Source organism: Athene noctua, chromosome 4, assembly GCF_965140245.1.
Source record: "Athene noctua chromosome 4, bAthNoc1.hap1.1, whole genome shotgun sequence".
NCBI classification, from domain to species: Eukaryota; Metazoa; Chordata; class Aves; order Strigiformes; family Strigidae; genus Athene; species Athene noctua.
Window position 1 is genome coordinate 35,329,879 of NC_134040.1, and position 27,827 is coordinate 35,357,705.

Below are 27,827 nucleotides of genomic sequence, written 5' to 3' on the forward strand. Positions count from 1 at the left end.
TGAGGTCTGTATTTCAGAGGAAAAGCAGTAGAGGAGACCAAGAACTTAGTGCTGGAGGGAGAAAAGCAGACCACTACGTCTTCAGGATGAAGACTTGTGCTCCTCTGGTGTGGTGAAAGTTAGTGCTGTAGGGGATGGGGTTTTAAAGTTTGTTTTTCATTAGTCCTTGCCTCTGCAAAAGGAAAATCTTCCTTCAGGACTGGTCCAAGGTGTGGGACACACCCAGGAACCAGGGACTGGTGGTTACTACCTTAGGTGCCAGACACTTAACCTGACTTGCTGATACAAAGATGTCTCTGTGTGTGGGTTTAGCTGAAGCATCTAATCTCATACCCACCACTGAAATGGAAGAAAATAAAGAGAGGGCTATGGAAACATTAAAATCTAGGCAAGAGGATAAAAGTATATCCTGAGTGGTTGGGATGAGGGTAAAGGGAGCACAGTAATTTTCAGAAGTAATTCACACAAGAAAACAAAACACCGACTCAGTGTGGTGAAGCAAATACCATACATCTCAGTACTTATCCAAAGTTATTTTTCATCTCTGCACTTAACTAACTCAGTCTAGGAATTTCCTTTTTCTCCTCATCAGAATTGAATTAAATCAAGATTTCAAGATCACACCCTAGAAAGCTATAAACAAAAATCCCATGGCTAGTGACTGACAAACAATGTGCTCAGATTTAGTTTGAGAGTTTGATTGCAAACAGCTGACATCAGATGCTAAGCCCTTGTGTAGAGTGTGCTGGAGACATGTCCTTTTGGTTCCGGGGTAAGTTTGACATAGTAGGTTTGGCAATAGGTGGCCTCGATCCTTTTTTTTTTCTTAAGAAGCTGACCAACCGATGCTGGTGGAGGATAATCCCTCTTAATTATTTTAAACCATCAAGCAGTTTCTTTAGTAAATGGGATGACACATGAGCGTGAGGCTGCCTGCTCTTTTTCAGTCAGGGATGGGTCCTATCATAGCCAGGCTCTGCCTGTGCCTGGCCCCTGGGCATGGCTGGGGCTCGTCTGTGGGATGGTGCTGGGTGCTGGGTTGTCGGCTATTCAGAGTAACTGCTGTCTCCTGGTATGCGTTTATGTGCTGAAAAGCACAACCGTGATTGCTTCTGGCTGGGGTCTTCAGAGGCTGCTATGACACCAATAAGTAAAAGTTAATTGCAAATTTATTTCCACGTAGCAATAAGGGAAAAACACTTGGGGCCAGTTTCCTTTAAAGAAAAAGGGGGAAAAGCCTGTTCTACACTCATTTGATTAACCTGTGCTGTTAATCACTGCCAGGTTTATGAACCTCTATTATAAACTTGTTACTCTAAGGGGTTTCAGTTCAGTGATTGAAAAACAGCTTTAGGGCCTGGGTAGGTAAGAGTAGCGAGAAGTACGAGTAGAAGCACTGAGCCTTTGAAGAGGTGTATAAATAATTAGCAACATATTTCATGTGGACTCTTTTGTCAAGATACACTGTCAGACCTGGGATTTTATCAGAACATGATGAAAATGTAGAAAGAGCTCTATATGTATTCCAGCATAACAATGCTGAAATCTAAAATAATTCAGAAGCTATTTTAGGTCAGAGGTAATAGCCCTGCACTGCTGAACTGCTCTTCAACCTGCTGCAGTTTCTTCAGAAAGCATCTGTAAAGTTCTTTACACTCTTGTGTCTTTTGAAACCTGGATCCACATTTCATGGTTGCAAAACATACAACACAGGTGAAAACCTCAACTTCAGCTTAATAAAGCAAAGTGATGAATAAACAGTAGCCCATGCAACTTCAGAAGGTGAAAGGGGATACAGCGGGTAAAGTAGAAAACAAAGGTGGGAACCTCTCAAAACACCCTAGTGAAAAAACCCAAACCTCTAGGACATACCCATGTATCTCACTCAAAAGAAAGTGGCGAAAAGCTTTTTCTTACTCATAAACAACAATCACAAATTCTCTGTCAAAATCTAGGTATCTGGAAGCTAATGGCATCGCAAGTGTCTTAGATACCAAGCACAACACTGGTTTGGTTATGGTTTGGTTTAGCATCGTTCCAGTTGGTTTGGGGTAGTTTTTTCCTGTTTAGTGGTAAAACTGTTTGCTTTTTAGGGCAGGACTTCTGCTCTCCCATTTTCAAGCACTAATCCTGATCTCTGGGGAAAAGCCCCAACTCCACCTGTTGTAGATGGCTTTGCTGACTCCCACCTGGAATAGAACCTCAATGGGCATCAGCATGATTTTTTGTCCAACTAAGAATTTAATTTTTATAATATAATGATAAATATAATAACATACACCACCCCAGGGTCACCCGGTAGGTGTGGAACCCCTGTGAGAAACACATGTGCTCAAAGGCAGAGGTTATTTTAGCAGAAATGCATCAGTCTCTGCTACTTTCAGAAATGCTAATTGAACTTAAGCAAGGTCAGGCTTTCACAAGCACTTTATTAGCCTGGACAGAATCAAGATTTCACTCTTCACCTTTTTCTAGAAAGGCTTTCTGCCCAGCTTTGAAGTCTGGAAGAATAAATCAAATTCAAAGAGTGAACATCATTTTGCCTCCAGTTTGAATGTTTGGGCTGAGCGATGGTAATCTTAGTGCAAGACTACGGGCCAGTGAATTTCTGAGTCACGGACACGAGGCATTTTCTCCCTCTTCTACTTGCATTAGGAATTATATAGACATGTTTAAATAATGATTACAGGGTTTTTTTAAATAGCTTTCATACTTGTGTGCATTTGTATTTTAAGAGTCTAGTACCTAGCTAGCTTTAAGTTGTATTTGTTTATCATGCTTGCCAATAATTCTAAAGGAAACTGCTGTTCTCTACTTGCATGTTATGTGATGTGAAATGCAAGGGGATCTCTACAGAATATATACACAGGGAAATGAGAAGTTACAGCTGATATGTGGAAGGAGAGAGCATCACCCATAATCCTCCTGGGTTTAGCTCTGCAGCACGGGAGCTCCTAAAGAAACGCCATAAACCAAAACTGGACCTGATGGGTGCCTGTGGGCACTGCCTATAACTCCAGCCTTGCCAGAGGCACCAGAGCGAGCAGGCCAGTGTTTGCCCACCCAGACAAGACTGTAGAACTCACACAGAGATTGTCAGAAACCCAGTGAACTTGGTGGCAAAGTCCTAGTTGCAATTCGTCATCGGTCCAGGTGTTACTCCTTCGCGAAGCGCTATCCAAGTTAGCCTTTCTTACTATTTAAATTTTCATTTCCACTCTTGCTAAGAGTGTATTACTCTCCCTTTTTTACATTTCTGTCTCTACACTTACCTTTGCTGCTCAGAGAGGAAGCTGTGTGCAAGAGACAAGTGCTTAGGCACCAGGCAAAATACCCAGGTAGATACAAAGCCAGACCCTCCTCCTTAAGAAGTCTGGTTCTTCCCACCCTGGTTTCAAACTGGAAGAAATGCTATAGAAATCCACAGGCTTCAGCAAGGTAAGCAACGGAAAAGGAAGGTCCATATTTTCTTGTTATCTTCAGTCTCTTCTGGTGTCCACTGGAAGCTGACACTAACCTGGCTACTTCATGACCTGCACAGTCAAACTGACTTATCCAGTAGCCATCTCTATGGTGAATTTTATTTTTATTTTCACTGTAGCCCATAGGACAGGTATTACACTTGACAAGTGAGTGGAAACCATGCCACTCAGCTATCTTGTTTTAGTCTGCTAAGCAGGAAAGCGAGCTTTTTAAGTGCCTGGCTTGCAGGAGGTCATCATTAGTCTGTCAAGGTATTTCTTTATTGCTAACTTCCATAAATGTATTTCATATGGCAACTCCTAGTTATGTTGTTTTGAACAGACAAGATGTACTGTTTATGAAAACAGAATTCTTAAAAGCAAGCTGTGGCGGGTAAAGGAGGAGAGGTTGTTTACAATATTTTAAGCCAAACAGTTCCTTTGGCAGAAGGTTTCCTGTAACAAGTGAGAACAACAAGAATTAGCACGCTCAGCACTTCAACAAGCAGAGATTTTTGTCTGTAATGAGAAGAATGAGACTTGTTTGACATAAACTACAAAACAACACAGGAAAGATGAAGAAGGAGGGCAGAAATACATTACTGAAGGTGAGGAGAAACAAGTTCACTGCTCTACTGTGAATTCGAGATTCTTGCTCATTATAATATATAATTACAGCTGGCATCATTCCAGAGGAGGGGTTAAAGGAAGGCAGGTCTTACCAACCATGCTAAATCCTGTTGAGGAACTGACCACAGCAGCATCCTACCTGAGTTCACCTAATCCAAATCGTTCCCGTTTAATTCTTCTGTACCCGGTCCTTCTTTATGCAGAAATGCAAATTCTCTTTGAACTCCTGAGATTTGAAAACTGATTAGAATTTTTATGTTCCTCTGTTAAGGGTAAAAATAGGTTATCCCAAGATGGAGAGCCCCCCAAATTATATACTGATCTGAGAAAATGGGAATAGCTTACTTTTGTCATTAGATGAATAACTGCTTTCAGCAACCAGTGCCAATGACATGGTTGCACCTCTTCTGAATTTTTGTTGCCTTTCTGAATTTTTTAGCAGTTTAGTGGTAAGTTTACTAATGCCAGATTCTATTTAACTGAAGCAGGATATTCATCCATGTATCATTTAAAAGCCAATCTTTGGTTTGTTTTCTGAATCTAGTATGTGGCAGAGAACAGCAGAGAGATGACATAATGTGGCTATCCTAATTTCCTCTGCAGCATTCCCAAGGAGCAGAGCTTGAGCTCTGAGGAGACCGGGCTGAACTTTGGCAGTCTGAAGGTGTCTGGGTAGATACATGATGTGCAGCCTCTAGAGCATAACTTTTGTTTTCAAAAACAATGATGGACCAGGATATTCTAAGACAAAGCAAATATCTATTGAATTCATCTAGGGATCATTGTTGGTGACCAGATATATCCTGTGTTAGGAAATGGCAAGGCTCCTACTGTGCCTTTATTTTTTTTTTTTTTTTCCTCTTTTCCTTCTCCAGTTGAGAGCAATTGCAAGGCTAGGTTATATTGCTGGAGACCTGCTCCTTTCCCACTACTAAACGATGTCATCTAAGCAGCGGTGGCTGCACACAGATGACTCTGGACCCTGGTTTCCTGGCTCTGAAAGAGCTAGCCATTTGGTGGTGTGGGGACAATGATTGCTTTTCTTCTGGTCTGGCTCCCAAAGGCTCTTCACACCTAGCATATCGTAGTTATGTGGCCATTGTTCTTCTCTTTCCAAGGTCTTCTGAAAGTCTCAAAACTGGAGCTAGTCATAAAGTACCCACTTTGTCACTTGCTTTCCCCAACTCTTGTTGGGTGTTTGACGGCAGCTGTCTCATCTTCACTCCCCTCCTTGACCTGAGGTGTGCTGTGTGTATGTGTGCTTTTTTTCATTGCAAGCTCGGGATAGGAAACTGGTGAAGTGGTCTGGCTGGAGGGGGAGAGTAGAGAGGGAGAAGCTAAGGCTCTGTGTAATGGAATAAGTCTTATCTATGCAGCTTCCTTCTGTTTGAACACAATTGTGTGCTGCTGATTAATATTTCATTTGTATTGCACATGCACACTGCTACAAATGGTGCTTATCTAGGCATAAAAAGGCTATTAATAACAGATCCTATATGTACCTATGGGTTTCCAGAATCTTATTACAGAGGTGATTCTTTTTGCCCACTGCCACTCAAGTGCTAGAGGCTCTGCTTGCTTCTGCTTGCTTTATCTCCATGTAATGAGGATAGCTAAGAAAATCAGGATGTCTAAAGATTTTAAAGGAACTAAATAATTCTTACAAAAGAGTTTAAGAATAATTATTTGGAACAATTTATTCCTTTTATTTCCTGTTGGCAATGCTATTTTCTTTCATAGAGCTGTCTGGGGGAAGTAAAAATGTGTTAGAGCCAAAGGGGTGCGTGTTCCACTGTATTTTACCTACAGTTCTTGGTTTAGACCCTGATCTGTTACACAGCCACAAAACAGGGTTAATGTGATTGTAATAACAGACACACAAATCAGGGTTAGGTCTGCTAAGCATAAAATGAGAATTACATTGAAGTAAAGATTTACAGGGCTACTTCTAGTTATATCAGGCAAGGAGAAAACCATGGATGTCTTGTGTAAGCACGTGGATATATGCAAAAAAAAAAAAGTTATGATGTTATATATAATCTTTATTATTTTTCATCCATATGATAAAAGATTTATTAAAATCAGCAAGAAGAAAATGAGACAAGTTTTGTTGCTATGAGGGAGTTTTTACACTTTCAGGTCTATGGTGTCAATTTGGAAAACAGGGAGTATTATTTACTTTCTGGGTTTTTTTTTGTCAACACTAGTACAAACTATAATTAAACCAGGTACCCATATGTTTACATAGAAAGACAAATGGTCTGTTTATTTCGGCAGATGTTTAACAAGCCACCAGCACAATCAGTTAAATTAATCCCAGGAAATAAAACTTGAAATAAAGATGATATCTAAAATCATTTTTATTCATGGTTAGAGACCATGCAGATTCTTTTGACAAGTTGAAAAATCTTATGGGTGATGTTGGAAACTTCAATGTACAAGTGCTAATTCAATTTGAGGGCAAAAAACCTGACTTGATAGAATGGTTTCTGTAGAGATATTACTAGAATACCAAACCCCCAAGCAATACAAAGGCAGCCAGAGTATTGTATGCTCATTACCTGAATTTTCAAACACTTAACAACTGTGAGAAGTATGAATATGCAAAGCTTCCAGACTCTGACCAACATTTTTCTTATTCTTTTCTATTCCTGGAATGAAAAAGACAGTGGTTTATGTCACTGCATACATGTAACTGTTATTAACTCAACTTAAAGTTGCATATGATATAAGGTCATAGGTCAGACCTATGTACTCAGCAGAGTATTTAAGTAAATCAGCCTCTTCACCAGCTGCAGCACCTTAAATATGTGTGTAAGTGTTCTGTTGAACTGGGGCTAAAATTTCAGCACTTGTATCTGCACAGCTGTTATGCAGGAGAAGTGCATAGACAGTGCATAGACAGTGCAATATTAAAAAATTATTAAATCACAGCTACAGAGATTAAAATATGAAAATGGGAACAAACTCTTGCCTTTAATAGTGAGGGTTGTAAACAGTCATCCTCATCTTTAGAAGAAAAAACATCAAAAAGAGAGCCTTATAATGAATGTCCCATGTGAGGGTGTGGTTTGAATAAGAATTCCCCTCCCACATGGAAGAACCCTTGACCTCTATGAGGGTTTCAGGGACTTACTGGCACATTGGGTCTGAAGGCTCCAAAGGCAGTGTTAATTTGCCTAATTTTAAGTTCTGGGCCAGATCCTGCAAGCTCTTGTTTGCATATATAGACTATTATGCCTGAATATTTCATGGTGGCATTTTATGACAGATAACATATTGGCCCTGATGTTTTAACTGTAAATGTGAAATACCACAAAGTACACACCACAGTTACCCTAACCCTGGCATTATTGCCTGACCCTTACCTTTTGTTTTTTTCTCACGAGCAGTGCCACCGATGTCTGATAGACAAAAAAACCCTGAGATATTTGTGCAAGACTTAAGATCTTCTGCTTGGTGCTGAATGCTTAACAAATCAGTTAAAAATACAAGAGTCTGCTTTTTTAAAAAAGCTAAAATCACCTTGCTGCAAATAAAGAAGGACCCCAGTCTCTGCAGGTTGAGGCTAACAGCACAGTAGCAAAACTGTTTATATTAGACTGTCTCTTAAATATAAGAAAAATGTGTTGTAAAAATAAAATACCAAACTGTGTGTAACACTGAAGAATGCCACAAAAAAGCCATTGGTGTACCATGCATGCTTTTATCTTTTACAAGCCAAGTTTTTATTCTGTACAGACACTGAAGGATTTATTCTGGAAGCTTTCCTTCCAAGATATCTTTAGTCTTTCTCCTCCTTCCTAACTCCTGCTAGTGCTGTTTGCAAGAGACTTCTCAGTTGCCTGAGTCCCTTGATGGTGGCAAGCAGGTAAATATTCTAGGTTATGAAAAAAGCATTGAGGCTCTGAGCAAAGAGCTGGCAACATCTTTGTTTCCTCGAGGCTCCCAAAATCCTATTGCTCTGATCACTTCGATGGGACCTGTTGGAGCACATCTGTCTACCTCCATTTCAGCCTGAATGCTCTTGTCTCCTTTCTGTGCAACCCAAGAGGTACAGTGGCCAGTCGAGCACTGCTGGGTCGTATTTCAGTATGGAGAGAGGTGGTGATGTGCCCTGGGGACTGGAAAGAGCTTCAGGGTCCCTAACGTATGCTAAATTACAGTGGAGCTGTGGAGGGGGAACATCACTGCACTCTGGAAATGTGGCTGGGATCTGAAATGAGACTTGCTAAAAGCAGAGCTCCTTGCTTGTTTGTCAGCATCTCCACAGTGAATTTCCTCCATGGACAGATTTTCTAATGAATTTGTTCATGTTTCCGTTACTTAACCTGAAATGTGAAAGCCAGCCCAAGTTTCCGCTAAATATTGTCAAAAAACGTGTCTACATACTTACCCACTGTAAATGTGTAATAGTATATGTCCTAGCTGACACATGTATTATTTGCATTTTACTGAGCTCAAAGGATTATTTTTATGATAAAAGAAGAAGAAACCTGCTGGTCTTTAAAGCACTAAATCATTTGTAAAATAAGCATCTCCTGCAAATGAAGAAGTAAGCAGAGGGAAAGAATGGTGTCACTTTTATGTGCCCAATGTTCAGAGCACAACTCAGTCTTAACTACAGAGGGCACTGCCAACTACTGACTGGAATTTAAAGTTTTAACTGCTGTGTGGTTTCATCTCTAAGAATTTACAAGTCATCTGAGTAGTAATCAATAAGATGCTCCTTCCTGGAGTTGTACATGTTTCCTAATAATCAATCCAAATTTTTGTTTGGCTGTCATTGTTAAAGATGATCAGAAAAGAAGGGGTTTCTGAATATAAATGATGCATCCTCTTGCTCTAGAATGTGCTATGTCTAACTTGTGCAAAATGGTATTACTTGGTCTTAACTCCATAGCTTTCTTTTTTGTATAAGAAGGCTGGCTCTGTATTTTGGAATGCTGAATAGAAAATTAAAAATGCAGGCCAGTCTTTGGGAACATTTTACTTACTGTTTTAATAAACTTTTGTTTATGCCTAGAGGTGCCATTAAATTACCAGCCAGACATTAATATACAGTACACAAGGGATCTTGTATATAAGCAATGATTATTACTGCGTGACTCAGATGAAGCTTACTGTAGACAAAGATAGCTGCTGGACAGGAGATGAAGAGTGAATACCTGTGTGGATAAAGAGTGGTGGTACTTAGGCAGCAGATGTGCCATTTGGTTGGCTGTGTTTAGAAGTGAGCTATTTTTTCAGAGCAGAAGCATGACTCAAGGGGACAGTGGTCTGTCATGGTAAAAACACCTTTGCTTTCTTTCATAAAGTAATGGAAGGCAAGCACACAGTGTGGATGATCCTGAACTAAAGGTGCTAAGCATTTCCAAGTGAGGTATTTTTATGGACCCCCTCAAACAAGGAGTCTTTTCACACTACCAAAGCTTCTGCTGCAGTGGCTGACTCTGAGCGCACAGGCAAGCTGGAAATGTTTAATTCCAAACATAGCTTGCTTTCTGTGCTACTGTGTCCACAGTGAGAACATCACCAAAGGAAGCAAAAACTGCAAGAACAAGCTGGAGTAAATATGGGCCATGGACACCATGCTGGAAAGCATCTGTCTGAGTAACAGGGTGAAGAGGTAAAATCAGAAAGATGTATTTTGCTGCAGGCCTTGTGCTTGCATGCTTCCACAGACAGGTACAACTTCAAATGTGGGATTGTAGGAGTGTTGTAAGTTCATCTAGAAGGAAGAAATTCAAAATCCCTCCAGCTTCTGAAAAAATGTATGCCAATTAATTCTGAACTGGGATTTTCCTTTACATTTGATCTACTTAAGAATGCACCACAAGGAAAGCTTCCTATGAGGAAAGTTTAGAAATGCTCTCAGGGAAAAGGCACCATCACAACTCTCCCACATCCTAAAGGGATCGGGGTAGAACTCTGCTTAATGCACATCCTCTAAAGGAAATATCAGGCCCTACTTAATACAGCCTCCTTTGATTCTGCTGAAAAAATAACCCAACCCCAGTGATCCCTCCCCATCTCTGCTCTTCTTGTCTCTAGCTTCTCTACTGCTCTTTCTAACTGACTTGCACCTACAAAAAGGTGACTTCTTCCTCTCAGTTACTACAGCACAGGGCTCTGGCATTAAAGCCACTTACATGGAATGAAATGGGGGAGGTTGGACAAGACCTGAAATGAACAATACAAAATCAACATAAGATGACTTGTGTTGTATAGACTGGATAGATGGCAGACAGCCAACAGTGCTGCTTGTAAATCTTTGTGAAATCCGATTATGTTGTAGGAATATTTCAGGTTCACAAAAGAATAATTCTTCATTTCCTCGGGAATAGGAAGGAGAGGGCATAGTGTCCCACGGGTAGAGCTCTTCATCAATGTCCCAGTAAAGGCAGGGGGCAGATGCTGAGCATGAGAGAAGGGAGGAGTGAGGGGGTTTAGCAACTGTGTTGGTTGTTCCAAAGAAACAAGTGGTGGGTGTTCGAGCACTGGATGTGGCAGAGGTGCAAAAGTCTTGCCTCCTGGTTAGTGAGGGGGAAATGAAATCCCAGTGGAAGACCGGCATGACAGTAGTCTTGGATCAAACAGGCTTTCCCTCCAGGCTTCATCCTTCATGGTGCTGTTTACCTTGGGACGGTAAATATCCCAAAATTCTTAACTCAGCATCACTTCAGTTCCCGTGCCATCTCACTCTCTTTGTTTAAATAAGCAGTTTGGGCTGGACACTTCTGGAATAACAACTGCATGGAAAACGTTCATCAGGCAGTGCTGACTTCATGATTTGTATCTGATTGCTGCCAAAAAAAATGAGGCAGTCATGTTTTTCCTATATTTGATGGTTGGAGGGGCTGTACTTGTTTCCATGTTTTTGTTTTTCATTTATGTCATTATTTGCCAGCAATACACCATCATGTCCTTTGTTTTAGTTCAGCTTTATTCCCTTGTCCTGATATGATATTGTTTTAGGCACAAAGCGTCCCAGTTTTTTTAATACTTCATCACTTATTAATGCTGCAGATCGTGGGATGAATTGTTGTCAGCATTCTCATTTTTTCTGTATTGATAGATGTAATAGCCAATTTTTTATTAAACAGCTTTTAAAGTATCTCTTCCTCTCTGGTTATCTTTTATTTTCCTAATTATTTAGTGTATTTCTCACTAGCTTATCTTCCTTCCTGACTCCACTTTTTTTGAGGGGGGACCTTTAAAAGTCATCTAGTCTAAGCCCCCTGCAGTGAGCAGGGACTCAATCAGGTTGCTCAAAGCCCCATCCAATGGGACCTTGAATATTTCCAGGGATGAGGCACCAATGGTATTAATCACTGCAGGTGGTACTAACAAGGGCTACGTTAAAGTGAGGTCCATTGTGTGTATATGCACTACAGTTACTTAATTGTAGCATAAACGTGCCTGGGTTTATGCTTGTACAATACCTGGTGCAAAGAAGCCTTGCAGTCTGATCTCTGAATTCTGCCCTGGTATAAACAACAATTTAGTAAAAAAGAAAGAAAAGAAGAATAGCCTGGTTCCAGCACTGCCAAGGGGCCCAGTGCCACATGGATGGGTAAGAACACACCTCACTCTCAGGCTGACATACACCACACACAGAAGCACTTAGGTTCCTGCATGGGCACTTCCTAGTCCATTTTAAATCAAGAGGCTAGTTAAGGCTGGGATCAGATAACTTGATTTGCAGATAATGTGGAATTTACTCCAATGCAGGTAAATGATGGCACTGTCAAGCTGTGACTGTAACTTCCCCTATTTCCTGGCACTTGGTTTGTTATTTCCTGGTCTGGTTTATTTAGGGGAGGTCAGGTGAAATCTTCCTTTGTAAATCTGTACCCTACGTGTGTATGCATAACACGCTGCTTAGTTTCCATCCTGCGGGGGGAAATCGTGGTGGCTGGTGGGGACTGAATGGTCAGGCTGTGAGTTATGAACATGGTTTGATGTTCAAAATAGTCAACAGAAGTCAACGTGCCAAGCTAAGCACAAGGGATGTGTCTACACTTGCATCTCTCAGTTGCACATCACATTGATGGTGAGACTGTAGCCTCCTAAATGACCAAATCAGCCACGGTCAGAGTTCATCATAGCTCTGTCTGGGGAATGCACTTGGCTTTTCTCCAGAGTGATGGAGAGCTGGGTCCTGGCCCACAGTGAAGACAGAACATGGCAATGATGTGCAAAGATCCAAGACGTATGAAGCAACAGGGGCAGGGGCTGTAGCATGACAAAGTCAAGCTGACAAATCTAAGACAGTCTGAAGACAAATTTTCTGGCATTCTCTCTCAGGTAATCTCGTGAATTTGCCCCATATCTCTGAACCTTTAAACTCTTTGATAATGTTAAAATCAAAAGGGACAGACATGGGAGAGATTAGGTCCCACCTTCCATCCAGCTGAGTGAATGCAAGTTTGGAGCACGGGCTGTCCTTTCTTTTGGACAAGCCCTGCTATTTCTTCTTTAGAAGATAAAGTGTAAGCTTCTAAAAGCCAGCTTTCAGCAACCTTAAGACAAACCCTTCTTCTAGCAACTGCCTCTTTCTTACGTCTATATGCACTCATGTATTTCTGACTTCTCTGATGGCTGCTCCTTCCAAACTTGCCCTTTGTGACAGGTATCACAGCTGGGATGGCTGCTCTCCTCTTCCTGCTTTCTGTGATATTCATGCTCTTTCCATTACAAGTGGTTCATACTCTGAAACTGTTGTAAACTGTTTGCATCTGCACGTGTGTGCATACACACCCAGGAACAGATCTGCTGCTTCTCTCCCATAAAATACAGCAGAGGTTTTTGAACTGAAATTGCTCATGTTTTGGGTGTTTTGGTATGATTATTGTAATATTACAAGATTATTTTTTTAAGTGTAAGGAGAAAAAAACATAAAACTATCACCATGTTATCTCTGAAGTGTCTTGAGCAGGTTTAATTCTTGTTTACTGTGAAATTGTCCAGAGAACTATTTCATGTTCTCGCTTTCATTTTTCAGGTTTAAATACGTACAGCTTTTCATGGTTCTAAAAACAAATATTTTTTTTTTATGTTTTAAAATTGCAGTTAAAGAAGCCTATAATTTGTTTCAAGAACCAGCTTTATTATGCCAATTGCTTTTTGGTTTTTCAAATCCAGTCTTCTGGATGCATTATAGCCTTGCTGTCTACAAGGAAAAAGTGCAAACCACAAAAATTTATTTAATCTATACGGCCTAGGTCTAGGAGCAGAAGGCAAGAGAATATCATGAATGGAGCAGCACTAAGCCAGGTTCTGTTTCTGTGTTAGAACAAGCAGGTTCTAGGCAAGGGATCAGCAAAGCCCCTTTTGTTGCCTTTTAAATTTTCTTCCTAATGTCTAATATTAGTGCGTAAAAATTTCACATCGGGTCTTAAGTAAAAGAAAAATTCCTTATTTGTTGGATAGCTAAATATATGAGAGAACCCTCTATTAGAAGTCAAAACAAAACAAAACAAAGGCATGCATTTAAAGTCTCTGGGGGAAAAAAAGATCATACCATTGTAGAAATAAAGATTCATAAAACCTTTTATCATCTTATAGCTTCTATTTAGAAAAGCACGCCTATACATGTGTTTAAGTCCCATGAAGTGCTGTTCTAAATTGAACTTGTATATAATTCCCACTACTGCATTATGCTAATGGTAGTAAGTCTTGCAGCTGGCAATACCTAAGCACTCACAGGCATTTAATAATATCTGGTAGCAACATCCAAAAGATGCCTTGCAGATGCTCGAAACAGTGTGAGCACCTAGGCCAGGACAGAACGAGAGTTGTGAACTCCATTTCCGTAAGGAAAACCAGCTAATGGGATCAGTATGGCAATCTCCTCAAGCGCCTGAGAAAATCTGAGATCATGCCACTAAGTGCTTGTGAGAAATATAAATGTGTTGTAAACTGTCTCCCATATATTTCCACTTTTTCTCCTCAACTTTCCTATTTATAATTAACACCTCTCTTTATCTTGTTCATTTTGAATATCTTTGTTCTTTCCAAGTTAAATTATTTAATACTATCTCTTCCTCTCGTTTAAAGCTCCCTTTATCTCGTGATCCCCTTTCCTTCATATTGAAATCTCTCCTGTCTAAATGCATAATCAGATGACATCTGCTACTACGGAACTTAAAAATCCCAGCACATTCCCTAAAATAACTTAACTGTGTAGTTATTAGACAGCAAGGTATGTCGTGCAGATAAGAGGGCTGGGTACACAAAAGAAAGAGGCTCCATATGGCACAAAGGGGAGCTGACGTCTCGGCATCAGTTACCAACCATGTAAGACTGATTGATTGTTCATAATGTGAAGCCCTGAAATGTCCAGTCTGCTTCTGCATCTTTGCAGACATGAAAACTGGTCGTTCTTCACATAAACAATCCTGTGGATTTCAACAGATGACCGGTGAACAATGAAGATTTAGTGTCACGTAGCTATGCATGCCATGAAGCTTTTGTATTATGCAGAAGGAAACATGAGGGCAAGAAAGCATCTGGAAGCCCCGAGGTATGTTTGCAGCTGAACAAAAATGAAAATTTGGTCATATGAAATGAGAGAAAAGCTAAATTCTCATTCCTGTACTGTGTCTAAGGCACAGCTAAACATATCCCCAAATGGATTTGTACGATGTTAATGGAGAATACATGTACACATGTGCCAGCCCATTCTGGGATCTGGTTGAGTCCCACCGGTTAATTAAGATATGTATATTATCTGTATGGGAACCTGATGAGGAAAGTGAAATGTTGCAGGATATAGTTTTGGATGACAGACACTGAGTTTTCCCTCTCTAATACTGACCAAATACCTCGATATGTATGACAAATTGCCTTATAGCAACACTGCAGCTGTCTTGCAAACAGACTTAAGATGCGTGAGAAACCTGGCAATTATACAAGTGTTTTCTTCCTTCCTGCTCCGTGCTGGTGGGGCAGGGCAGGGCTTACAGACTGCTCTCTTATTTAAAGTCAGGAATGATTTAATCTATTTCATCTAACAGGCCTATATGCTTATCATGATGCTCAAAGAATGGCTTTTAAACAAAACCAGCTAAAATATCTTTGTACGAGGCTTTCGATACACAGTTTAGAATATCTATATATGATCTTAAAGATTACAGAAGAGCCACAGGAATCCATGTATTTTATAACTCAGTTGGCAAAAGACGTTTATTACAAACTTCAAGATCTCTTGAAAACAGATTTCCAGGCAAAGCATCCACTCAAAGCAACAGAGCCTTATTAAAGCTTATCTTTTTCTTTAGTTGAGCATGGACAAAAGTCAAGTTTTTCCTATGATATCTGATGACCACTGGCAAACCATTAGGGTTTTTTTTGATATTTCTTAGCTGTTCTAAATCTGATACACAGGGAGATAGCTCATCCTTCTCTAGATGAGCTAGGCTTGGGACAATGCCCAAGGAGTGACCCACCAGAGGGGAAAATTAGAAGAATCTTCCAGAGCCTGGGACTGAACCTGAGGTTTCTAACTTTTGCCAACTAGAGCTGCTGTGAGCAAACATCTGAAACTTGTTGGCAAAATGAACCTAGAATTTACTTGGGCAGTAGACAAGATTAGAAATTCATAATTAGTATCCACCTGCAAAGAGTGACGGGCAGGATTAGTACCATGTACAAACTATGGTACAAAAGCAGGGAGAGACTGCTGCCTACTGCAGGACTGGATTTTACCACCAGACCAAGCATCCTCCGTATCTGCCACTTTGCCTCTGTCTACAGCTTCTGCAGCAACTAATGTTGCAGCAGCTTCATTCACTATGAAATCTGGCTGCTTCTAATTTCTGAGGGCTTAACTTTTGGCCTCAAGAGATGTTATTTTGCTTTTTCTTGGTAACAATGCTTTCCTGAATTGTGCTGAAATTGTTTGTGCCTTCTAGTCCTGCTGGTGCAGAGCAAGGCCTCTGCATTGTGTGACAAACCAGCTGGGCCAGAACTGCCAGGAAGAGGGTGCAAAGCCTCCTGCCCACTTTTGTTAGGTCCTCTCCCACTGTGTATTCACAACAAAATGACCTGGGAAACACTGGACATCTGTGTGGTCTCTTGCTGTGGTGAGATCAGAGGGTCTGTGTGCTTGCTAGAGTGCTCTCAGAACCATGGAGGAAAAGATCTAAGCACTCTGATCTGTGAACAGTGTAGATAAAAACCGTGTCATAGAATTGGGGCCACCTCACCTGTGAATGAGTATCCACACAAAGATTTAATATAATTTATACGATAAACATTGACTTCACATCTTTAGCTGATTCGTCTTATCCTTCCTGTGGAGTAATCAAATCCTCCAAGTAATCAAATCCTATGCTCATTATAATAACAGCTTGCTCTGGAAGAACAGCTGTTAGGCATTTATTTTCTCCCAAAACAGCCAACCTGTAGCAGTTGCATAGGCAAATGCAGTGAGGTTTTGCAACTTGGCCCTTGTATCTGAGAAGAGAGCAAGGACCTACGTGTACTCCGGTAAACTTTAGAGAAGTGGCAAAACGTATGATCATTTTAAACTGCACATTTTGGATCCCCTTGTGGGTGGGAGAAGGCACGTTCCCTCCATATTAAAAAAAAATCCGCTATGATGTACACATGTTTACACAAGCGAACCTCACACAACAACATACTCCTCCCGAAGTAGCTGAGATCACGGTTTTGAGCTATTTAACACTTATTTACTTGGTGGCAAGGAGTGGAAAGCATGTGGCAGGGCTATTCTTCAAAGCCTGAATATAGCCACAGAGACTGTGAAGTTACCTAAATACTTAGCAAGCACACCGGAGAACCGCTGCGTGTTTGAACGCCGCCGGAACAAGGCAGCCGTGGCAGCAGCGGTGACGGAGCGTTTCATACTTTATCATTTCCTCGTTAATGTGATTTAGGGCGAGGGGGTCGTGGCCGGGCTCATGGATCCAGCGGGGAAGCGGAGACAGGAGGGGAATAGGAAATGGGAAGCGCGGGTCGAGCACCAGAATGAGATTTTTCTAACACTCTGTTTTAAGGGGAAGGTATCTAACAGTGAAATAAACACGCCGGCCTCCGCAGACGGCATCGTCTCCACGTCGGGAGGCGGCTGGGTCAGCAGGCGCTCACTGGCAGCGGCGATGTCGGCCGGTCGCGATAAATCCGCGGGCAGGGCAGGAGTCTGCGGGGCTCTGCCCAGAGCGGGCAGGCCGGCGCCTTCCTACGGCAACGAAGCGATACCGGGGGAACCTCGGGGCGGCGGGGAACAATCGGGGGGTGGGTACAGGCAGTACGGGTGTGAGAGCAGCCACGGCCGGTCCCGAGCCCCTCGCTCCCGCAACGCGGGCGACCGGAGTGTAACTGTGGGGATTTCCGCCGCCGGCAGCCTCCTGCCCGCCCTCACGGAAAGGTCCCGCCTCACCCGGCCGCCGGTTCCCGCCTGAGGCAGTGGAATGGGGGGGGGGAGGGTGCTGTGCGGGGGCCGCCGCCTCCCGCGCGCCCAACGGCCGGCGCTGCCAGTTCGCGCCCGCCCTCCCGCGCGTCAAGCGCCGGGCGTCACGCAGACGTTGTAATATACCAAAACAGCGCGCACGCCCCCGCCGCCCCCCCACCCCGCGTCCGCCCGAGCCCGCTGGGACCCGCTACCGAGGTCTGTGTTGCCCAGCCCGCCCGCCGGCGGCGGCGGCGGCAGCAGCAGCAGCAGAAACGGAGGCGGCGGTGTCGTCCCGCCTCCGCGGTGGCGGCCGCCGCTTCGGCGCGGGGCTGTAGGGCGGCCGAAGCCGGCGGAGGGGTCGTCGCCGCGGGCAGCGGGGCGCACGGATGGGCGGGCGGGCGCGCGGCGGCGCGGCGGCTGCGTGCCTATTAGGAGGTGCGTGGTAGTGATGGCGGCGGCGGTGGGTGAGCCTTTCCCTGTCAGCGGATCCGGCTGGTCCTGCCGGCGGGCGGCGGGGCTGCACCCCGCCCCGGCCGTGCTGCGCCGCGGCGGGCCGGGCCGGGCGGCGGGGAGCGGCGGGCTGCGCCATGGGGCTGCTGGAGCGCCTGCGGAAGGAGTGGTTCATCCTGGGGATCGTGCTGGTCATCGCGGTGGCGCGGCTGGAGCCCACCGTCGGCGTCAAAGGGGGTGAGTCTGCCCGCTCTGACCCCCGCTCTGCCCCGCTGCGGGGAGCGCCGCAGGGGGCCCCGGAGCCGCCGCCCGCGGAGGGGGGGCCCGGCGGTACTTTATCAACTCCCGGCGGCCGGCGTTGCCCCCCCTCCACAACCCCACTCTCCCCCCGGCGCGTTGCTGGGCTCGGCGCTGCCCAGGGTGGGCCCCGGGGCCGCTGGGGAGGGGCCGCGGGCCTTTCTGCGGGCCCCCGGGCGCTTTGCTGCCGGGGAGGCGGAGATCTGCTCGGGCGCCCCTCGACCATCGGGGCGTCGCTCGGAAACTTTGAAACTCGAGGTGGCCAGGGGTGCGGCTGGGCTGGCCGCGGGGTGAAGGGCACGGCCGAAGCCGCCGGGCCCTCCCTCCGGGGGTCCCTGCACCGCCAGCAGTCGCCTTCTCCGCCTCTTCATCGGTCGCTGCTCGCCAGGTCCCCAAGGAGGAATTCAAGGTGTGTTCCTCTGTGTGTCTTTGCTAGGCGCTGCACCGTTTGCTCGAGTAATAGCCTACTCTTTTTTTTTTGGACTAGTCGCGATGAAGACTGGATAGCAACTTACTGTGAATGTCCTGTTAAACTATGGAATAACTTCCAGAACTCTAAGATTGGGCATAAAGTCATTGCAGTTCAGTGCATGAATGGCTGTCATCTGTGAGCTTCTCGAGGGGTGTAGCTTAACGCCTAGAGTGTTAAAATCTCAAGTGCTGTATTTTCAGCCAGGTGATTTTTTACTTTATAATAATGCACTTGTGGTTTAAAGGTTTGGGGGTTTTTTGTCTCTTCTTCCTTCATCATGAAAGATGAGGGAAAGCAGTGAAAATGATTTTTTGCAAATGGTGTCAAAGGCTTGTAGTAAACAAGTTGGAAGAAAGATCTGTCCTTTTCGAAGCAGTGAGGTCTTGTATGCTGCTTGTAACAAGAGCTGGTGAAACATCTCCTGTTATTTTTAAATAAACAGTGGCATAGCTTTAAGTGTAAATGCATAGCTTTAAGTGTAAATGCATAGCTTTAAGTGTAAATGCATGTTCTGGTTGGTTTCCATTGTAACTTCAATTCCAGATGTTCACAGTTTTCAAGAACAAATTAAATTTTGTATATTTTTTTTAGTCTAACTGATCTCTGAAGATTTAAGAAAAGGCATGTAGAACACAATTCTTTTAGCAATTCCATGTTGTGGGAGGGGAGGAAGAATCTAGCTGTGCTTTTATACACATGGATTTGTATTAACAGAGCTGAAGTTTGAGGATAGATGGCTTCTCACTGAGGAGCCAACCTTCCCCCTCCCCCCCCCTTAGGTTCTGGGAAAAAAGAAAGAGATTTTAAAAAATATGACTCTGAACACTTGCTGTGGCAACTAAGGCTCTGGTTCTTCATGGAGTTTAGGGTAGGCAAATTCCTGCTGTGCAAGGATCCCTTCTAACATCTGTGTGCTGTTTTGCATAGGTGAATTGGACCCACATGGAGCTTCTTGCAGGATCCATGCTGTGTCTTCAGCAGACAACTTTAAATTGATAATATCAGGTGGTTTGTCCCTTTCTGGTTTGATTGTCATGCTAATCATTAGCAGCAACGCGGGAGATCCTTTTAACTAGAATATGAGATAATTTTTCTTCAGCTTACTTCCTGCATGGAGGCGCTGTGATGGAGCACTTGATTTAATTATCCTACTGCAAAGAGATATCAAGCTTTGTCCTGGTAGTGTTCCTGGGACAACTTGCTTGAAAAATCTTGGAAGTATTGGTTGAAACTCGTGAGCACATGTTCTCTGAAGTGGTATTCCTCTTCTGAAGCTACGTGATCTCAGTGCTCATTTTAAAGAGGAAAGAAAACAAAAAAAAGTTGGGTGTGGGAAATACCAGCATATGAAAAATTGTCATCTTCCAGCTGGCAGAACCATGCACTGTAATTTGCAGGGCCTTACTGAATGGTATGGATGGTCCAGCATCCATACCAGTGGAACACTGTGCCACAAATAACAAACATTTGTGCTGTTGCCACCTTCAGGGCATAAGCCAAGCCCTTTTTCTGTGTTTTCCTGGTTGATGAATGAGCCTATTTAGTTCCTTCCTGACCAGTCTTTTACACAAGAGATGAAGGGAATCTGTTCTGACCAGAGATCCCTGTGCTCCTTGAACGTGTGGTCGCTCTAGTGGTAGAGACTTCTCCTGTCTAAAGGAGTTCAGATAGCCCAGTGAAAAACCCTAAAATAGAAAAACTGGAAGAGCTCCTCTCTTAGCCAGACTAACCAGCCCACTGCCTCTCTGCCTAGCGTCTATGTGCATGTACATATATGCTCTAATCTGCTAAAAGATTAGAAAAAATATTTAATACTATATCTATAAAATGCAATCTTCTGTGTAACTGTATATATATTTATATAATTTTTCTGTTTGTGTTTTTTTTTTTTCTTCCTGGCTTTTCAGTTAATATGCCATAATTTTGCAACTTGCTGTGTGCGTTGTTGCAATAACTCTTGCATTTCCTGATTTAGTTTTACCTTATGCTTCAAATAGGTCATTTGGTTTATATTTTGTATTTAATACAGTTTTAGTGTCTCATCAACAGAGTCCTCTCTGAGAGTAGGATTTGGGTTTAAATGACTTGAGTTGCAAATTTGATTAGGCTCAGTGTACAATCAAATCCCTCTAGTTTAAGGATTGTTGACCTTGCTCCAGCATGTGACCATCAATGTATCATTCATCCCAGAGAGCAGAAAGGATCCTCTCTTCCAGAGTGTCGAGTAAAGGCTTACTTGTTTGCTGCTGTTTTGCTCGTGACAACTTACTGTCACTTGCAGAGTTAGGATATTACATTGGTCCTAAGTAGACTGCTGATATTTTCTCTCTAATATAATAACTGGTTGAATGCTTTTGAAAAAATGAGTATATACATTTTGCGCTTGGTGCTTTGCTCTGAAGGCAAAGTGTATTAAGAGAATTCATCATTTTTATAGTAGTGTAAAAAGTATTTTATTGTAAACTCCCTGAAAAAAAGTATATAAATATATACAAATGCAAGCCTTTAATATAGTGGAACCCTTGGAGGTGCAGGCATCTGCCCTTGCTGATCTCACTGCAGCAGTGTGTCTGCAATATGTTATTGAAGAGCTGGAATGAGCCATTTTCCCACAGCCCTGTTGTGGGGGAATAATGTAGAGTTGCCCCAAGGAAATAATTGCAAGGTCTGATCTGGTTTCCTCAATGCGGGCAGCCAGACAGGTGTGTGTGTGTGTGTTGTGGGGGAAGAAGTGAGAGGTAGGTATGTGAATGGTATTGATGACCCTGTGGAGGGAGCAGCTAATATTTTTGAGTGTAAGGTTTGAGTTTGCTGATGCTCTAGGGATACTCTGATGATAGAACTGTGAAAAATTACCTGTTTTCACACTTGCAGAATTTCATTGTTCGTTCCTAGTGGCCTGTAATCACGGGAGCCAGATTTGTATGACAACATACCTCACTCTTCACTCACTGGTTTGCTTTTATTTAAAAATGAATGGCATGCTTTCTGTAACTTAATGGAAACCCCATTCTTTTTATTAGAGACTTTAATGATTAGATTTTCTCTAGGTATTTTTCTAAGTGTTCTCATTTACTTTGATGTAATATATGCATATCCTTATCTCTTTGACTGTAGTTCACTTTGTTCTTTATGTCTCTATTTTTTAGGACCCTTGAAACCAGAAATTACCATAACTTACATTGCTGTTTCAGCTATATTCTTTAACAGTGGACTCTCCTTAAAAACTGAGGTACTGTAATTTCTCATTGCTTCACCCCTGTTTTACTTTAAAAAGTTTTGTGTTGTTTTTGATCAGATTTGAATGTAATTGGAATATTTAATTATTGTGCTGTAGTTGATGCTGGGAGAATGCCTAACAAGAGAAGATACATATTAGACATTTATGCAATAATCCCTCCTTGATTTCAGAAAATTCTTCATGAAGTAGTGAACATGATGAGAAGGAGAGTGTGAATAATTTTCACCTGTCCATAGAGGGTGAGTTGCTTGACTTTGCAGGGCTTTGATTAAATGGAAGTGCTCAGCACAATTTTGAGGCTGGATCTGTACCGTGGATGTGTCCCAAACCCAAATCAGAGTGAGGCCTAGGACACTTCGGCACCTGCCTTTTGCCACCCTTTCTGCACTTTGGCTTCCCTGCTGCTTAGTTGAGATACAGGCCAGAAAACTGCAAATCCTAGGGTAGAACTTTGTAGGGAACAAGGCAGAGAGGGGTTATTTGGAGTCTCCGTGCATCTGTAGGACACGAAGAGAAGGTGGGAGCTCTGTGTGCCTCTCTCCTTCATCTCACCTGCTGGTATGCTTTCCCGCTAAAACAGTTTAGGCTAGCAAAGATCTGGTTAAGTTACCACGTTTGGTAGGCATGGCGGAGCAGCTAGTATCAACACAAAAGGGTTCCTCTGCAGATGCAAGGCTAATATACAGGTACAAAGTCTTGGCAACTTTTTCCGATAGGATTTAGTTGTGGACAGGTGGACTTGAAGTGCCTACGCTCTGCTGCATATCACAGTCACTGAGACTCGTTTCAGATTGTGTCACACATTTTTCAGAGGGACAATCTGGGAGCAGAAAGAGACGAGGGGGAGGACCTTGTAGTGATATGTAAGGGAGGCATGGAGAAAGGAAATGATGGCTGCTTGCCAAGAAGAGAAGGAGCAGCCAGAGTTGAAGTGGAAAACTGCATGTCTCTGCTAGTCTGGTTTCCTGATTCATTTTATGCTCTTGACTGTGCAAACAGGTGATTGTCATTCATGTGTTGCATGATACTGATGCCTAAAAGAATCATGATGATGTTGTCCAGTTATCTTACGGGCAAACTGGGATTTGGATGAACAGCATGCATTCAACAAAAAAAAAGTTTCTATACCTGTATCATGGTTACAGTGATAAAATTTCAAATGGAGGTGGTGTTTGAAGTGATGGAAGATCTCCTCCTGTGTGTGCTGCCACTTCTGGCACTTGGGCCTATAGTTCTGCTGGAACACAGTGTAGGTGAAGTGAATAATTTTAGTAAATTCTGTAGCAGCTATCTAGAGCCTTGTGGTTATGGGGAAGCAGGAAGAACCATGGTACCTGTTTGCCCAGGACAGTAATTAATCCTAATGGGAACAGGTTGTGAAGAGGCACTTCCCTTCCACAGAGAAGAGGACCCACAATGCAAAGCATGAGTAGTACTGATGGAGTGGAGTTTTCTGCTTTCAGGCTTAGGAATCTTCATGCAGAGGAAAAAAAAAATGTAAAACTTTCTGTTTCACTAGTTTCTATCCTTGAAGCTTTGTATTTGTAAAGCAGCTGTGAGAGAGAGTGAAATCAGCATTATCAAAGTCTTGATTAGATTCTCAATGCTAGTGTGTATCTAACTTTTTCTAGTTAGGTGACGTGACTGACAGGTTCCTGGGCAATGTATCATGTCCTACTTTGAACTTGCATAACTTTTTTTCAGCTGTGGGTTCTAAAAGCAATATTTTGGTGTAAATGAAGCTTTTACAGGAGTTGATGTTTATGTCCAGGTTTCTTGGATTGTTTTGGAAGCATTGGTTAGGACTGGTGCTGTGCATCCAGCTTTATGTTCCATGAAGAAGTTAAGCTTTTTCTGAATTTCTCCCATAGGGGTAGAAGATAAAAAGGAAGAAAAACATTTCACTTGTACCTTGTGCTGTTATTTTCTAAAATGTATTTCAAAAACAATCCTTAAATGTGCCAGGAGGCCAGGTCATGACTGTATTAAAATACTCTGGGGCATGCTTTAATTGTTTAAGGTACAACTTAAAGTTGTTATTATTAGTCTTTTAATATATCTGCTTATTGGATTGCAAAGTAAATAGTTTCTGGTTTTCTCTATTAGTTCTTGATGTGTGTGTCAGCTGTCCTACCGTGGATGATATAGTGGATTGCAACTAGTGTTTGGTATGCTTTATGCAATGATAAACAGTTGTGTGTTAATAGAGGCCTTCTGATAAATCTGACAAAATTAGAAATAACTGTTGCTCTTTTAGGGTTACACTTCTGGTTTCATCTGCTGTGAAGGTGCATGCCCCTCCCAAATTTGCTAGCATGCATGCAGAAAGCATTTTACAAAGTAACTGGCAGTGTTCCTGGAGAGCTTGTCTGTGCATGGCCTTGTTACATTTTCAAATGTAGAGGTGACTGAGGTCTTTTTGTAGAAATAATCTTTTTCCAGGAATGACAAGAACATTTGATTCCACCTTAATATAATGCTCTTTCAGTTTTCAGTGACTGGATAGTTTGCTCTTTTAAAGCAAATACCTCCTATAGGTCCCCAGAAATTAAATCACATTACCCGAGTTATCCATTTCAGTGAGGAATTTGGCAAGCTACTGAAAACACTGTTTGCTCTGTGTGGGTGTTTGTACCACCTAAGTGTGGCCGGACGGCAACAGGGACCCACACTGACCAGTGAGAGGATAAGCTCTCTAAAGGGTCTGAAATACTGGGAAAGACAAGGTAGCTTGTTCTACCTGATATGCAGAAACAGTCATAATGAGCAGCTTCTAGTAACTTTTCTGAGACTTCAGCTTTTTTGAGGACTAGTGATGAATGTATTTTGAGACAAGCCCTTGTAGATTCTAAGAAGGTGAAATCTGTCTGCCTGAGTGTTTGTTCTGTGATGATACAGTCTAAGGAATAACTGTTCTAAAAGGCAGTCACTAGAGACATTTTAAAGATGTGATTCAGATCTAGAAAGACCTGTTCAAGTGATACAGCATTCCTTCACGAACTAGGTTGACTCTGTTGTAATTGCCTGCCTTGCTCCCTGGAAGCTCTAACCAGTCTTTCCCAAGTTTTTGTCTTGGATTTTGTTTTTGGAAGTATCACACATTTTTCTTCAAACAACCTGTTTTTAAGACAATTTGCCAATTGTAAAAATATTAAATTGAAAGGGCACTTCTGTATGTGTGATGGTGCCTAGATTGGGGGTTACCTTCATAGATCGGTTCACTAGGAAATCCAGGACTGGAGATAACTGGTCAGGAAAGAAGGAATTAGCAGCTTTACTGCAAGAAGTCACTTGCTTTGGTTTTTCTTAACTGTATTACTTAATTTTAAAATGTACACTTTTATGTAAGTATTTCCAGGTATCTTTCCCTCCTGCACAGGATGCGTTTCTACTACTGGACGTTTTATTTTTTGCTTTCTTTTTGAGGCAAGATGAAATAGTACTACAGTGAAGCTGTTCATAACGCCATAGGTACTGTGACAGGTTATGTGTGAAGAAGGCCTGTTTTTTTCATGCAGAGTGATACTAGCCTGCTTAAGAGCTTGCCTTATTTAAAAAAAATTGTTTCAGTCAGTTAACCAAGCACTGAATGTAATGATACTTCTTAGTAAAACAGGATCAGAATGTACATTTCAAGTCCATGTTTTGTATTACTTTAAGAATAAGATAGGAACTGATGTGTATTTTTTTTTTTTTGTGGAAGGTTTTTCCACCTACCCCTAATTTGAGAGGTAGTTTTATTAAGAGAAAAAAAGTAACAAGGACACGGCACTGAATTGCTAGTACTTCCAGATGTATAATCACATCAGTGTTTGATTGGGTGGTCGAAAATGCAATATTTGATTGTTTCATAAAAGTTTAGCTGTTTTGAAGCAGAGAGAGTATGGCATCTGAAGATTGGCTGCTACATTACTGTACATGGAAATGCACTTTCTTATGTTGGGTTGTTGGGGTGGTTTTTTTACTACATCTGGGGTGTTAGATAGCTGGAGACTCCTAGCAAACTAGGTTTTGAATAAAAGTACCATCAGTTCTTTTCTTGTGGCATTGTTTACTTGAAAAGAGTGCAAGCTATCTTGAGAGGGAGGCAAAGGAATTTTTCTTCTCAATCTATGAGAGTTGTAATGAGCTGAAATGTACACAGCTTTTTCTTTGTACTCGAAAACTGTGTAGAAGATCCTTGGAGTGCCTGAGAAGACAGAAACAGAGAGACACAGAGCTAACTGAAGGGTTTATTGTGTAAGGATACTTGATCACCTCTCTGGAGTGCTCTTACACTATCTAAAATGATTTTTTTTTTTTTTTTTTTCCCTTGGTCTCCAGCAGTGTTTTGCAATTTATTTCTCTGAATTTTATGTCTTAGCTGTTGTTAACTTTTTATGGTCAGGGTATTCTTCATCAGCCTAATTTTTTTTCTGTGAATTTCCTATCTGTTGATACCGTAAATAATCAAAATCTGATACAGATTGCTTTTTATATTTGCTAGTATTTCCTTAAAACTGCCCACCACAAGTGATGACTGTTTGTAATGTAAACATCCCTTTTTCACAGTATAAATGAGGATCACGGTTTGTGACTCTCTTCAGAGAAACCTGAAATCATGTGGACGCTACAAATTTCCCTTCCTCTTGATATTAGCAGTCAATAAAGTAAACAGGCTGTCAGCATAGTTAACACAGGGTTTGAAGCAGTGACGAAGTGCTAGGGCTGCCTGCTGAAAGGCTACTGTTATGAGAGCTACACTATTATTGAAGTGGTGGACAATTCTTCTGGAAAAATGCCCAGGAGCAGGCAGAGCTTTTATGTTGTCTGGATGTACTTCATTATTAAAGAGGAGATCAGATGATCCCTAAAGGTGCCTTTTTGACATGTGCTCTCTTTGATAAAGATGATCCTAGTTTTAAAAGCACAAATGTGATCTTACTTCAGCTGTTATGACTGCAACTTCCTCTCTTCTTTTTGTTTTGCAGGAGCTGACAAGTGCTTTGATGCATGTGAAACTACACCTTTTTGTCCAGATTTTTACACTTGTGTTCTTCCCAACAGCAATATGGCTCTTTCTTCAGCTATTATCAATCACACCTATAAATGAATGGCTTTTAAAAGGGTATGTTTAAGCATAATAGAGTGAAATATATTTGTAGCGGTCTTAAAGGGATGCTTATCCTGCAGTGGGTGTTTTAAGACTTGTATTGTGAACAGATTTTACTGGTTGCTATTGTGCTTCCGCACTTTACTGTTGAAAACACAGTACATGCACAAGACTATCCTTTCAGGAACCTCCTCATTTTTAGGAAGTCTGGTCAGTTAGTTTCCTATGTAGGGAGCTTGCAACAGGTTAGCTTTCTTTCACAAGGGTCTCAAGGAGGATGGGGAGGAAAGAAAAGCAATGCTGTGCTGAAGGAAACACATAAGCCAATGAACAAATACTGTGTATGCCATGTACTGGTGTTCCTTTCTGTTTTTAAACAGTCTGTATTGAGCACCTGTTGCGTGTGTCCAGACTGGGGTTCAGTATCTGGTCCTAGCTAAATTATGGAGGGGAAAAAAAAAAAAAACCAGTAAAGTTTTATAGAAGGAGAACTTTGATATGAGCAGAAACTAAGTGACCATGAAAACAATGTATTTTAAATCTTTGGTGTATTCTGCCAACGTGTGCTTCCAAAGCTGCATTGATGGTGGAGTAGCGCTAGATGTTATGAAAAATCAAAAAACTAAAAAGCTTTTTTTTCAAAATCAAGGGTCAATACCTAGTCTCATGCAGCTATACTGGAATGTTTGAATGCAAAAATCAATTATTTTAGAAGACTGCTTAAAGAATCCCTGTTGTTTCTTACTGCTTGGTGAAACACTGCT

The 27,827-nt window shown here is 42.2% G+C and overlaps 1 protein-coding gene across 7 annotated transcripts in view; it reads left to right on the forward strand.

The window, feature by feature from the left end:
• Positions 1-17,718: 17,718 nt before the first annotated feature.
• SLC10A7 (solute carrier family 10 member 7) overlaps positions 17,719-27,827 on the forward strand; it is a 156,711-nt gene continuing 146,602 nt past the window's right edge. For 3 of the 7 annotated variants that reach the window (XM_074904982.1, XM_074904986.1, XM_074904985.1), the window contains exons 1-3: positions 17,725-18,198; positions 21,880-21,962; positions 26,942-27,078. In XM_074904982.1, the coding sequence (XP_074761083.1) occupies positions 18,099-18,198; positions 21,880-21,962; positions 26,942-27,078 (320 nt within the window). In that variant the 5' untranslated portion in view covers positions 17,725-18,098. Of the gene's footprint in view, positions 18,199-19,657; positions 19,736-21,879; positions 21,963-26,941; positions 27,079-27,827 lie in introns of all 7 variants that reach the window. The other 4 variants (XM_074904987.1, XM_074904984.1, XM_074904981.1 and 1 more) reach the window with 4 other exon arrangements.